The sequence below is a fragment of the Diuraphis noxia genome, unplaced genomic scaffold, assembly GCF_037042655.1.
Source record: "Diuraphis noxia isolate RWA-SAM2 unplaced genomic scaffold, SU_Dnox_SAM2 contig0002, whole genome shotgun sequence".
Lineage (NCBI taxonomy): Eukaryota > Metazoa > Arthropoda > Insecta > Hemiptera > Aphididae > Diuraphis > Diuraphis noxia.
In genome coordinates this window covers 77,239,410-77,254,448 of record NW_028301712.1, presented here as the reverse complement: position 1 = coordinate 77,254,448, position 15,039 = coordinate 77,239,410, and the positions used below count along the sequence as shown (strand labels likewise).

Here is a 15,039-nt window from a genome sequence, read left to right as displayed (position 1 = left end):
AGGGTTTTTTGAGACTATTCGATAAATATTAAGTATTTTACACATCTTACCATTGACGTGCGCAGATCGCAGGCCTCTTTTTCAGGGTATGCAAAAGGCTGCCACTGGCGTGTCCTAAAAGTTATTTTAAGCACGTAAAATTCTGACAATTTAAATAATACCTACACAATACACACATATTGAAATGTCTTTACTGTTTAATGCAAAAGAATATTGTAACAAATAGGTACTGCAGGTTCTTATGATATCTACGTCCTACATAACAGAATTGTAAAATTTTCTTTTATCCTTCCTCAATCATCAGCTAACAAATTTTTAAATCCCTATTATTATTAATCTAAATCTGTGATTTATCTGAAATCAGATGCGCAAAACCATCTCAAATACGTAACCCTCCAAGCTTTCCAATCAATGACTCTCCACATTATCTCTTCTGCGCCGTGGTATATATCGATATTACACACTTCAAAATGACTTATAAATCAAACAGTAAATCAATATGCCATAAGCCATTATGAAAAATGTCACTCTAAATTACAGTCACATTTTAAACCTTTAATCGCTGAACTTGCATCCAACTCGGTCCCAAGCAATCCCCCCCACGCCGTCTTAAAATAAAAATGGTGCCGTGATTTACTAAATGATTGACGGCTAACAAACCGTCTAATTTTATTTCATTTAAATAATTTAAAAATAAATAAAATAACGATGGGTTCTATCACTGAATGGTCTCCCTACTCATGTGTTCATGTTGTAAAATTATTTATTGTATGTTCAAATTTGCTTATTTATGCCGTGTAGCATAGATTGTAAATATTTTATTAAATAAAAAAATAAAACGAAACATAACAAATTTTGAATGGTATGGTTAAAAGTGGTACCTACCTATACCCATCATTAATTGAAGTGAGTGCAATAACCAGACGTCTCCATCTAATAAAAATATTATAAGCCAAAATTCGACATCTCTAGAGAAGTATTGTTGACGCAGCAAAAAATAAAACAGACACCTCCATTTGTATTATAACTTCTTTTCTATAACGATCAGAATTGTCAACAATCGACGCTGATTTTTTTATAGGAAAATACAAAAAAATGATTTATGAATAAACCTATGTCTTCAATTAAGAATTTTACACTTGTACTAATTACTACTAATACTAAGTAGTTACTAAAGTAAGTATCTACATGCAAGTGTGCAAACAACGGTAATCACATAAAAATAATATAACAGTAATAAACTTATGTAACTACTTTAATTTTAAATCCTGTGCGTATACTCATTATTTACATTTCAAGATGTGATTATGTGATGATGTAAATAAAGTAAAATCCTTGTGATAATATGTTATGTAGGTGTCGTTAATACTTTGATGCTCGGCGGAACCAAAATTAAATCTTAAGACTGGTAATTATGGCCGTACGCAAAGCTGTTGTTACGATTTATATTTTATAATCTTTGTTATCTGCCGGATACTGCACGGCGTGCGTTATTCGGCCAATCCGCTCAAAACGCGGTTTTAACGGTTGATGAACCAAGTAACCGATTACTGCGAAATCTATGGCATTAGCATAAAAAATACGAGTTTTTTACAATCTCATCGGCGACGGTAGCGGCACGAGCGCATCGACCAATGAGAGCGGACCACGAGCGGCCGCCGATGATAACGCGTCCGTGTCGATAACGCGAGTGCCGAGAGATTTTGGTCGTTGTCGCCGTCGTTATTCTTATTTCGTCTCTTCCGCTAATCCGCCGACGAGTTCCGACACTAATCTCGTTACCTAATCGGACGCGCGCACGTCGACAAACGACGCTCCGAGAACCGAACAACCAGTCGGCGGCGGACACGGTCTCGTCACGTTTATCTTATCGCCCACGCTCCGCGAGTGCCATATGAACGTCCTGTTGTCGTCTGATCGAGCGGCACACCGGCACAATCTTTCACCGACTTCCGCTGCGCGCACGTAGAATATCGTTCCTTTGTTCCCGAACTCCGGCCATTTTCGATTTCCCGTTGTAAGAACAAAACGCCGGCCGATATTATGAATCCGCTGTGCTGTAAGTAGTACACATACCACAAGGCGTTTGTTCTCCGAGTCGCAATCACATCGTTAATATTTGTTTGTTTTTGTTGTGATTTTTTTGCAGACGTTTTGTTGGTGGCCCTCGCCAATTCCGCGGTCGCCATATATCCGTCCAATTCGGACGTCATCGAACTAACCGACGACAATTTCAATCAAGTGCTCCAAGGTGTCGAGATATGGGTGGTCGAGTTCTACGCCCCGTGGTGCGGACACTGCCAGCGACTTGTGCCCGAATACTCGAAAGCCGCCAAAGCCCTGAAGGTGTATAGCTTTCGAATGTTTTACTCAGTCCAATTGCTAGCCAGATTCTTATGCATACGATCCGTTCGTTTTTACAGGGTATCGTCAAAGTGGCTGCCATTGATGCCGATAAATATCCGTCTTTTGCAGGCCGTTATGGCGTGCAAGGTTTTCCTACTGTCAAAATATTTGTTGATAAAAACAAACCACAAGATTTCACTGGAGATCGAACGGCCGTCGGTATTACCGATGAGGTCATCAAAGCTATTAAGGGCGCCATTAGCGCTAACCTCCAAGGTGTGCCTTATGGATCATCTAAATCATCTAAAAAATCATCATCTGGTGACGACGTTGTTGAACTGACCGATTCAAATTTCGATAAGCTTGTATTGAATTCTGATGATATTTGGTTGGTTGAATTCTTTGCCCCGTGGTGTGGACATTGTAAAAACTTGGCTCCTCATTGGGCAGCAGCTGCTTCAGAACTTAAAGGAAAAGTAAAGCAAACATTATATCCCTACAACATTTTGAAATTTAGGCTATATAGATGGTTATGCTTTTAAGGTTAAACTTGGAGCATTAGATGCTACTGTTCATTCTTCAAAAGCTCAAGAATTCAACATTCGTGGATATCCCACAATTAAATTTTTCCCATCGGGTACATCCAGTTCGAGCGGAGCTGAAGAATATACTGGAGGAAGAACATCTTCAGACATTGTTAGCTGGGCAATGCAGAAACATCAAGAGAATGTACCACCACCAGACATTATTGAGGTAAAGTTTTTGAAACTAAAAGTATCATTGAACTCTGATTACTTAATATAAATTGTATATGAAATAGATCGTAAATGAAGATACATTCAAAGCTGGCTGCTCAGAGCATGCTCTGTGTGTGGTCTCTGTGCTACCTCACATTTTAGATTGCCAAGCTAACTGTCGAAATGAGTACCTGAATACATTACGCTCATTAGGAGATAAATTCAAACAAAAACTTTGGGGGTAAATTATTTTTTAATATATATATATATTTTCAACATCATACATTTTCCACATATCATATATCTTCAATTATGTTTTTTTTATTCCTATTGTATTTTTTTCCTTAAAACAGTTAGTTTTTTATTGTTGAATATGATTCTACTAAAACCTTATTGTTAGATGGTTATGGGCTGAAGCAGGCAAACAACCAGAGTTGGAATCAACACTAGAAATTGGTGGTTTTGGATACCCTGCTTTGGCTGTTCTAAATGTTAAAAAAATGAAGTATTCAATTTTAAGAGGGTCATTTTCGGAAGATGGAATTAAAGAATTTTTAAGGTATACAATAATATCTATTTTTTTTAATAAATTTATTATTGATCAAATATGTTTTCATGTTTTAACAGAGATCTGTCTTACGGTCGTGGTACAACTGCACCAGTCAAAGGTGCTGCATTGCCAGAAATTCAAGCAACTGAACCCTGGGATGGTAAAGATGGTGAATTACCAACTGCTGACGATATTGATTTATCTGATGTTGACTTAGACGATCTTCCTAAAGAAGAATTATAAACACATCTCCGGTCTCTATTTTTTTTTAAATTTTATATTTTTTAAGACTGAACAAGTTTTGCTAATAAAATGTTTAATTGTAATACTTATCAGTCAACCTTCTGATTTAAACTTCAATATACTAATGTATTATAATCAGAAAATTAATATTAATTTGAAAAAATATACTTATAATTTGTAACTTATTAATTAACTAGTTGTTTAAAATAATCTAAATAATACCTAGATTTCCACCTATTTATGTGTAATATTCTTTTTTAAGGTAATAATATCAGAGTTCAATTTTTGAAGAATGTTTTTTATTTATTTTTATTATTATTATTATTAAAAATCCATTGTAATCCGTAGTTGATTAAATTGTTTGATGGTATTTAATATAATTTTTAATAGTAATAATTTCTGAATGGTAACTTATTGTATTCTACAATCCTTGAAAGTAATAATGATTGATATATTGAATTATTCATGGTGCACACTTATAATTCATTATTTAGAATGAAATGTCTTAGTTTGTAGATCAAAAATCTACATTATAATTGTCAGTAAATTGTGTTTAGTGTATTGGTCAAGTTTATGCATTTTATAAAATCAAATTTCATGATGCTATTAGAAATTTATAATAATATGGATGTCACTGGATTTGTAATTTTGAAATTGGAGAATCAAATCCTTCAAAAAAATAAAGGCATTTATTTGAAATACTATTATTTTATTAACATAATCCTCTTGAAATATTATGTAAAATATAAATGAGAAATTATTGTTAAATATATTATGAGCAAAAATGTTTTCAAAAAAGTTTATGCACTCAATGGCATACAACCAGTTTTTGTTGTTACAGTGTTCAGAAACCACTTGTTAGTAAAATTTAAACCACTACTGAGTCAAGCATTTGTACAACCGTCGTATTACTACACAACTGCGCAAGTCAGGTGCCAAAGTTATTAACAGTGTATAAATATGAAGCTTGATTTCTCTCCGAACAGGTATAATATATTTTTATATATATTAATATTTATTGACAACCTAAATGCTGGGTTGCATCTTGAATCACTGACACTAAACATTTATTCAGAGGACGCTACGCCTTCATGTATTTTTTTTAAAATTTTTTATACCAATTAAAAATTAAAAAAGTAACAATATTTATAGTGCATAGAAATTTATTCAGCTTTCAGTGAAAATGTATACACAGTTGCAAACAAAGATGAATTTGATTTTTTCAAAAACTGATTTTGTGTAAAAATCTATATTTACTATCTAACTTTATCTTCCAAAAAAAAAAAAAAGACTAACTAGATTCACTTCCTAACTGCCCTATCAAAAAAGTTGATGTTGAAGAAAATCTAAGGATTTTAACTGGTACCAAGGTAATGCCTAATGACAGCCAAAAAAAAATTCATTTTAAAATCAATAGATTCATCGCTTCTTCGAATCTAAAACACTAATATCAATAATTGTTATTTCATTCGAAAACATTCAATGGTTTTCCTTAATCATTTTTTAGTTCACTACTTTGTAAACCTTAAATCAAAAATAGTTATGACTATGAGAAATACATGAACTGATATTAATACTAATAAAAAATCAAATAGTTGATTCATTAAAAAAATATTCAGACTTTCATTGATATTTTAAACATGGTCATGATTACATTGAAATAAGACTTATAATTAATATTACAGAGTAAAAACACAAGTAAAATGATTTTGTTTTATTAATTTATTATTTTTTTCAAACCTAAATATTAAAACACAATGTAATTTTTAAAAAAAAACTTATAATGATATTAAAAAACATATAAAAAATATGAAATTATTGTTGTATATTTTTTGCACTGAATAAATGGAATACATCATAATTATATATTTATAAATAGTAATATAATACTTTTTTGGTAATCATTAAATTTGACATTTATGCATTAAACATAGAGCATAAAAAATAAAATTCATTGATTAGTATCTTTTAAATAAATACCATTATTTTTGAATATTGTTCTGTAAACAGTTAAGTATAAAGTATAAAAGTAAATTAAGATAATTTAAGGAACTATTAAAAGGCAGTCACCGTTTATAGATCTTATCGATTAAGTCAGTCATAATTTTAAACAAAGTAAAAATGCTTATAAAAAAATAAAATAGGAAACCTTAAAGGTATACAAATAACTGTTTAACAGCAAACATATATATTATCACGATAATTTTTTCAGAATAGAGCCAGTCACCACCACCTAGAGATTTTAATGTTTATTTCTTGATTGTTGAACAATGTGCATGGTTATTACGGTTTGGCAGACATTTGCATGACATCATACTTGCGCTCTTTCTTGCATAGAATCGGATAAAACAGTACCCAATAGTAGACGGCTATGGCACCAAATATGATCGTTAACACAACTGCAATGATAACCCATGCTGAATGAAGAAGAGAGTTCTTGCGCACCAGTTTCATATCTGTTGGATATGCAAAATATAAATAACATGGTATCGACATAATATCACAAACAAGAGGTAGATACAACACAACATGACTGCAGATTGACAATAATATTATCAATGCATTTATAACAAGTTTGTGATGATTTTTCGACTCACAGTCGTAGCAATGTAGCATACTCACCTTTGTGGACTGGTGGTAATTGAGATTTTTCTGACTCATCAGGTTTGTCTTTGTATTGACTTCGGCTGTCGACATCATGGATAAATACACCTGTAATATTAAAATAGAAAATATTTTTACTATTAATATTTAAAAAGCCATTATGGATTGTTAACACAGTAAAAATGAAAACAGATTTATTTAATAATAAGTTTCTATCATTTGTTTGAAGTTTACTATTACTAATATTTAATATTACATACACACATTACTCGTGGGTTAAGATAGTTAATTTAAGAGGACGTCACACCACATGTGTTGTCTCTGTGTTACACACGTACTACATAATAAATTTTAGTTCACTAGTTTCAATAGTGTGCTGTTAATTTTGATATTAGAGTGAAATAACTCATTATCAAACTTTCAAGTAAGAAGCCATTATCTATGTTCTCTCGTTGGGTTCAATTTTTAAACAAGTTATGAGTTTATGACTTTATGAGTATGTAAAGTAGAAAATATGAAAATGCACATTACTCATTTAAAAAATAAAATAACGTAAAAATCCAACAAGGAAACACAAATATAGTTCTTACCTAAAATGTTGATAATGAATCAATATTCACTCTAATATCAAAACTAACAGCACACTATTTAAACTAGTGAGTGAAAATGTATTATGTAGTATGTGTATGATGGAAACAACACATGCAAGCGCGACAGCCTCTTAAATACATTAAATATTATATTTAATCAAAAACAAATTGATGTGTGACAAAATAATAATATAGTTTATTGACAGCTAAGTAATTATCTTTATTTACACTTTATTTTGGTGTGTATTCACATTTCATTGCAATATTAAATTAAAAATTAGGACTAACATTTGGTTTTAACATATAACTTTCCATTATTAACCTAATTTAACAAATATCAGCTACTATGTATGATTATGATTTATGGGTTACCACTGGAGTCTTGATTACGCCAGCCCTGTACATTCTCCTTTGTTTGTGACCCAACCCGACCCAACAACAACATTGATCCTGGCAACAATAAACCACTATATCTGGGCCCTATTGACAAATTTGACCCCCTGCCAGAGCTTGAGCGGCCAGCGTTCAAGCGGCCTGTAAACAAAATGATATTTAATATTTAAATCTGTGTTGTATCTTTAACATGCATCTTTAACCAACACCTTATAACTCATTTAAGATCAACGCCATCATATTTTTATTTTACAGTTCTCCATAATAAATGCTAGAATTTCCATTAATTTGTAATTTCTTCACATATTTTATATTGATATTTTATTATTAGGTATTATACCTAGATTAAGATCACAAAAGCTACTGAATTCTTGATTATTCAAAATAAATTGTGTGAAATAAAAATAAACAGTATTAGCAATTGATTTTAAAATTGAAATAAATGAATTATACGATATATCCATAGAATGCCAAAATACTGCAGAAAAAAAGAAAAAACTATTAGTTTAAAATTTGAAATTATACAGTATAGAAAAGTTCAAAAATTATAAATATCATTGATAAATAAATTTTAGGAAAAAAATATAAGAAATTTAATTTCTTTTGATAAAGTTTAAAATATATTTAAATTAAGTTTATTAAATATTGTGCTCTAAAGTCTAAATACCTAGTTTTTAAATCCAAATTCAGCTCGTGTTTTATGACTTCATAAGGTTAATATACCAACACTTATAAATTATATTAGTTATTGCTGTTAGTGGTGGGCATATTCGGATTTCAAAAATCCAAATTATTCGGATTTGTCAAATCCAGATTTCACGGATTATCCGGAGTATTCGGATTATTCAACTCGATTTTACACTGTTCAATGACTCATTTTTATATACTTATAATATTTTAATTCTATAATATAATTTTCAGACATAGATATACCCAATTTCGAATGCATTTTAAGTACCAGTGATGTTTTGCGCTTAGCATATCAAATCCATTAATCCGGATAAGAATTTGATTCAAATCCGGATTTGGATATCTGGATATTCAGATATTCGGATTTTATAACCATCCCTAATTGTTGTAAATAGTTTATATTTTTAAAATAAAAATAAATGCATGTCATATATACATAGGTAGGTAGATACTTATTTGTTGAAACAAAAATATTTTAATTAATTAACAAATACATTTTTTTTTATTACTAACAATTTACATAAATAATTCTGGATTATTACATAATATAGTTTATAAACATAATAACTTTCTGCAATATTTCAAAATTATAAGTTAATAATGACAAATATGATTAGATTAAATATTTAAGTACCTATATGAAATGATAAAACTTCTAAAAATAAACAATAAATATGTGTTCACTAAAAATTATAAAAAGCTATGTCAAATATAAATTATTACCTAAGCACTGTATCAGATAACTACACATAAAACAAGGGATAATGTGTTATATGCATATTGCATACACATAGATAATAGTCTTAGATTAAAATTGTGATCTAAGTTAAATGTAGATTGTATGAACTATGAAGCATAATTTAATTAACTGTTCAAATATTCAAAGTATATTAATAATATATTATAGTAATTAACCAATTATGTTTTGACAAATAAAAAATATAAGTAATTTAGCAAAAATACTGCATTATATTAGTCATTAATAGATCATGAAAGGGAATTAGAGCTGTTTACAAATTGAATAGGTACAAAAAGTACAATTTTTAATAGTACCTATATTTTGTAGAAAATATAATTTAAATATTTAGAATACAAATTCAACATCAATAAATTGTCAGAAAAGAACCACCAATGATACCTAAAATCAATTTAAAAAAAAAAATGTGGTGAATTTTTGAAACTTTAATAAGACATTTTATTAAACAATGATTATCAAAACTTTTTCGTCAAATACCTACCAAAGGTTAATCTTCAAAAATAAGAATCAGTAATAGAGTACAGTGACGTTTTAATATTTAGTCATGCTATTAAGTTAGATTAGTCAATATTTGTACTATGATAAAGTAACAAATTACTATTAATGATCTTAAGAAAGGATTGTCGCAAATAATAAATTAACAAGTACTACTTATAGATACTTATGTATTCCATCAGAAGTGCTATAAATATAATGTACTTAAAATCTAGAAAATTTAGTTTATATATACCTATCAATTCATTATAATTATCTCAGTAATTATACTTATAAGAACCATGATGAACAAAATATAAAAATCTATCGAGTGTAAAATATTTTGAAAGATATGTATCATGATTAATTAAGCATATATGTACTTACAGAGAATGACATATACAATTTAGGTAAAAGAAAAAGAAAAAAATAATTCTTAACATATTGTCGGTGTTTAGAAAGAATATTGTGCATGTACAAGAATCAGTAGCGACCTTGGCAAAAAACCAAATTTGCGCCTCCTCATCCAATTACTCATAACTAAAAATAAATGATAGATTTTTATGATTTTAGTAAATTATCAATTTAAATTGAGAATGCCACTCGATGAAATTGCTCCTTTCATATAATTGCACCCCTAGCAAATGCTCTCTAGCTAGTGCCTGACTATGGCCCTAACTGCTGGTAAACTATTCATAAAAATATTAAATGAAAAACCTCATAATGAATACAAACACATTTGTTTAAATAAAACACAAACCTGAATGTTCCGAACACTGCATATTGTATAAAAGTTTTAATTGGCAAAAATATTATTAAAATAGTAATAAAAATAACTTATTAGGCCAAAATGACCTTATAAAAACAAAATTCAAAATTATATTAATTATGTAGTATATAATTCAAACTTTATGATAAGGAAGCTTGTCTCGAAGTAAACTAAAAATGTTTTTTCTACTAATTAATAGTTCTCCATCGGTGTTTTAAACCTTTTTTAAGCACAAAGTTAAATATTATAACAAATATTTAGATTTAAACCTACAATAATATAAACATTTCCTATAGAAACTAGAGATTTTAATATTATGACTAAATTGTGATGTCAGTACAAATAATGTGTTAGGTGTTAGTATTAACCATACCTAGGTGGTAAGAACATAAAAATATTAAAAGTTTTTTGTTATCTGATGATTTAGTTTCCCAGTTTAACTATTTAAAATATACATCCTAACAACATTTAATATCAAATACTGCTTTCACTTTTGAGCAGGAATAAAAAATAGAACCTATATAAGACTCACCGAGTAAAACTCCTAAGACTATTGCAGTTGTAAATAACAACTGCTTCTGGTGTTCTGCAGGAAACATAAGTAGGTATCTGTCGGATTAAACGCAAAATTGTATAATAGATAACCGTTTCTCGATGTCGTCTCTATATTTAAAATAACGCCATAAACATAACTAGTGGTATTATTAAATTTGTGTAAACAAAAACCGACTATTCAAAAAAACGTAGCTGCTACTTTGTAGGTACTGTATAGTATAGTATATACAGCCATGCACATTCCACAGGTTTGCGTAGGGTAGTCGGCACGCATGCGCGTACGTTACACAACAATAAATAAACAATAACAAGTCGACTCGTACACAGTAGTACACTAGTACAGTACCACGATACCTACTCGGTATGACGGTACATGTGACATGTCTACCATTAGGTACACAACGATGGTCGACGAACAACGATTCGTCAGGTACACAATGTTTACGTTTCACTGACGAGCACCAACCAAGGTCGGAAAACCCGCGATGGTCGTGACCGCATAATTTTATATGAAATATGAATGTAAACGGAACGAAATATTATTATTATTATTATTTATTCGTCAATTATTGTTTTCATGGAAAATTTCTTTAGGGTTGGACGAGCCACGACCGCGTTCGGAGTTCCGTCAAGGTTGCAACACTGAAAGATGTACCGTGATGGGGATGGGCCCATAAGTCATCTCATAACTGTTGCTTGTCTTGCTCTCTTGCTATTTGCTAATCTCGGTAAACTGAAGCTGCACAGCATGCCAACCGCCAATCTTGAGACAAAGAAACTCGGCGAGCCCGCGCTATTTAAGATACTTAGATACCTATTAATATTCTATGTTGTATCTCATTCAATAATTAGCATAGAATATTTAAACATTGATATACATTACACCATTTGGCATTTATTCCTACTGTAAAACCAATGCTATATTGTTAAAAGTGACCGATCTTTAGATTGCTTTGGACGTGCCTATGCTATACTCATCCTACTTGCCAGATTTTGATTTTAACCATGTAGTTTAGTGTTATTATTTAAAAATGCCGTCCTTTTGTATTGGAAAATCCAATATCAATCTCTGCAATAAGTTGTATAGGTACGTAATTCATAATATTACCTACCTATATGAAACAGTGTGTCCTGCTGTATATCATATTATGTAGTATGTACCTACCGCTTAATATTTCGACTAGTACCTAATTTGAATGCATAAAAATGAATGTTTGTTATGTAGACACTATAATAATGAATCGTTTTCAATAAAAGTCATATTAGATTTCTTTAAACTTGTAGGGTGTTTTATAATGTTTATACGGGCATAACACGAGATCCACCTATAATTGTTTGGTTAATTTACTAAAAAAATTTTATACTACGCTTATATTAAAACCTTTAATACAGTAATAAGTTTATTAAAAGTATACTAATGCTGGATTGAAAAAAGTGATATATTAGTGTATTTAGCTATGTATATTATATTGTACCTACTCATATAGGTATATATAATTGGTTGATATTTATTTTTTCAATCGTAGAATACCTATACTGTTCATGGGTTTTTTGGATTGATGTAAAATTTATATATACATAAATATACACACAATAAAATCAATGTATATTGAACGTTTATCGTATTTAATTGTATGTTAAACCGTTATTGTACTTATCTTTTATGTCAATTAACCATGATAATAATATTTAACGGGACAATATTTTACGAACAAGTGAAAAAGTTGCACAGTTTTAATAGTGCATTACAACTGCAAGGTGATGTGTGTTAAAATAAAACGTAATTTTTAAAATTTATAATTCTGTGATGGCTAAAGTGATTGAAAGTAAACGCGGAAACAAAACACTAATACTAAACAATTTTAAATTTTTTATTGGATCAGGTAACAAATCTAATGAAAATATTCGTCGGCGATGTATTAAAAAAAGTTGTTTCGCAAAAGTGTAGGTATACTGATAATAATAATGAAGCATTATTGGATCAATCAATTATACACAACCACGAACCGTATACAACAACAGAAATTGAAAGACAAATCATAAATTCGAATTGTAAGAGGAAAGCAGTTGATGTTCCTTGTACTAGACCTAAAAAAATAATTTTGAAAGAAATATCTGAAATGGAAGGTACGTCTGATTTTAAAAATAATGATGTAAAGTGATTGAGAAAAAATATTTACGACGCTCGTAAGAAAGTGCTACCAGCAAACCCAAAAAATATTGCAGAGGTACATGAAACATTAAACAACATAAAGACAAATACGAAACAAGGTGAACCGTTTTTGCTAATTAATGATGAAGAAAAACATATTATAATTTTTACATGCGATTTTTATGTGAAATAGATGATTTATATATGGACGGAAATTTTAAGTATGCAGCTAGATTTTTTATGCGAATTTTCACAATTCATGATATCAAAAATGGCTATCATTATATATACCATTGGTTTTTTGTTTATTACCCGACAAAAATATGAACACGTATATATTAATACTTTCAAATTTATTGTTGATAAATGTTCGTCGATTCATCTACGTTTATCGCCAAAAAGTGTAACCACTGACTTTAAAAAGGCGATTTTAAACTCTGTTAATGAAATTTGGCCACAGACAAAAATAATAGGATGTCGATTTCATTTAACGCAGGCTTGGTATCGTCAACTGCAAAAGCTCGGATTGTCGACCGAATACCAAAATCAAACATCTGAAATTGGGATTTGGATACGCCATACCTTTGGTTTACTTTTTTTAGAACCGACTGAAATCACTGAATGCTTTGTAGAAGATTTTATGTCAAATCGACCTATCGACGAACAAGTTGAAAAATACTCAGATTATTTATTAGAGAATTGCATTGATGAAAATAGTATGTATTCACCGACACTTTGGGCGGCTATGTCAAGTAGTCTGCAACGGACAACCAACGCATACGAGTCATTTCATTCGAGGTTCAATCAAAGTTTTTGTAAAGAAAGTCCTCCAATTATAAAATGGCTAACCGTTCTAATAACAGAAATTCAGACAGACGTGTACATCAAATTAAAAAGTACTAACGTATCAAATAATCCACAAGATCATACTGTAAGAAACCGCCAAAAGAAAAATGACCAAATTATAACGGACTACAAAAATGGAGTAATTGGAAGGTTGCATATTGCGTTTTATAAAACACTATACTAAATATATTTATTAAAAACGATATTTGTTTTAAATTTCAGGTACGATTTTGTGAAAAAAATATCAACTAATTGTATACCTATATAGTTATAATTTACACGACTAAGGTATCATATTATAACATAATATATCATTTTTTAAATTTATTTTAAATTAAATTTACAATTTATACCATAATTATTATTATATATCTTTTTTTCAAATTTTTATGTTTGACCATTTACAATTTATACCATAATAACTATTATATATTTTTTTTTCAAATTTTTATATTTGACCATTTACAATAATTATACCATAATAATTATTATTATATCGTTTATTTCACATTTTTATATTTGAATATTTATAATTATACCATAATAATTATTATATCGTTTTTTATTTTTTTATATTATTTGGTGGAAACGTATATTGGTGGAAAAGGGAAAGATACAGTTTTGGTGGAAACAGGTATCGCTATCGGTGGAAAAGGAAAAGGTACACTTTTGGTGGAAACGTTTATACATTATAACTCATATTTTCAACCTCTAATATTATCTATATTATAAACAACGACAACCCTCCCCCCTCACCCAAAAAACGTGACCATGGGTAGGTCGTGAAAATTGTGCCTACTCGTTGGTTGTTAGAAATTTTACAGTATAATATTTTTATAAATTATAATAATGTACCTACTATCTACTGACTAAAATATAATATATATATACATATTATATACATATTTTGTCACTTAGTTATCTGCAGAAATAATTTTATCTATCTAAATACTTGTGTAGAATAATGTTTTCTGCACTATCATCGGGAATGTTTAAAAAAAATGTTGTTTGTGTTTGTTAGTCTATAACTGTGCTACAAATGTGTAGGTTCTTATTGAAATAAAATATCAGTTGTTATTTGTATATAGAGAGTATATTATATTGTTAATTGTTATTATATTTTTCATTGATATAACTCATTAATCATATTATCGTATTACGTGTAGGCTGTACTACTTATTACCTACTTAGCACATTCTACTTAAATATCAAAATATCTATTAAATATTATATCACATTGGCAGTTTTGTTATATTATCAACTTTTCAAGACAACTAACAAAACGAATTAAATTGGAACACTTTACTTTAGAAATTTTACATAGACACATAGT

The 15,039-nt window shown here is 29.6% G+C and overlaps 2 protein-coding genes across 2 annotated transcripts; one reads left to right on the top strand and one right to left on the bottom strand.

Annotated features, from left to right (window-relative positions):
* The first annotated feature begins 1,688 nt into the window (after positions 1-1,688).
* CaBP1 (Protein disulfide-isomerase A6 homolog CaBP1) lies at positions 1,689-4,575 on the top strand. The gene is made up of 7 exons (XM_015509389.2): positions 1,689-2,059; positions 2,150-2,346; positions 2,424-2,822; positions 2,890-3,099; positions 3,167-3,324; positions 3,484-3,642; positions 3,711-4,575. The coding sequence occupies exons 1-7, from the start codon at positions 2,044-2,046 to the stop codon at positions 3,874-3,876; spliced, it is 1,305 nt and encodes a 434-aa protein (XP_015364875.1). The 5' UTR covers positions 1,689-2,043; the 3' UTR covers positions 3,877-4,575.
* A 1,005-nt stretch (positions 4,576-5,580) lies between these two features.
* LOC107162481 (uncharacterized) lies at positions 5,581-10,944 on the bottom strand. Its single transcript, XM_015509415.2, has 4 exons — positions 10,686-10,944; positions 7,443-7,604; positions 6,499-6,588; positions 5,581-6,332 (listed from the first exon to the last, which is right to left on the bottom strand). Exons 1-4 carry the CDS (start codon positions 10,750-10,752, stop codon positions 6,160-6,162), a joined length of 492 nt encoding a protein of 163 aa, XP_015364901.1. The 5' UTR covers positions 10,753-10,944; the 3' UTR covers positions 5,581-6,159.
* Positions 10,945-15,039: the final 4,095 nt, after the last annotated feature.

Bases quoted from the DNA above. Each gene is read 5' to 3' on its own strand.
- LOC107162481 (XM_015509415.2), bottom strand. From the start codon at position 10,752: ATGTTTCCTGCAGAACACCAGAAGCAGTTGTTATTTACAACTGCAATA. The intron at 6,589-7,442 runs GTAACCCATAAA...TTAATATTACAG, and splicing joins GCGTAATCAAGACTCCAGTG to GTGTATTTATCCATGATGTC. The intron at 6,333-6,498 runs GTGAGTATGCTA...CATATCCAACAG, and splicing joins ATTACCACCAGTCCACAAAG to ATATGAAACTGGTGCGCAAG.
- CaBP1 (XM_015509389.2), top strand. The intron at 2,823-2,889 runs GTAAAGCAAACA...TATGCTTTTAAG, and splicing joins CTTCAGAACTTAAAGGAAAA to GTTAAACTTGGAGCATTAGA. The intron at 3,325-3,483 runs GTAAATTATTTT...CCTTATTGTTAG, and splicing joins TTCAAACAAAAACTTTGGGG to ATGGTTATGGGCTGAAGCAG.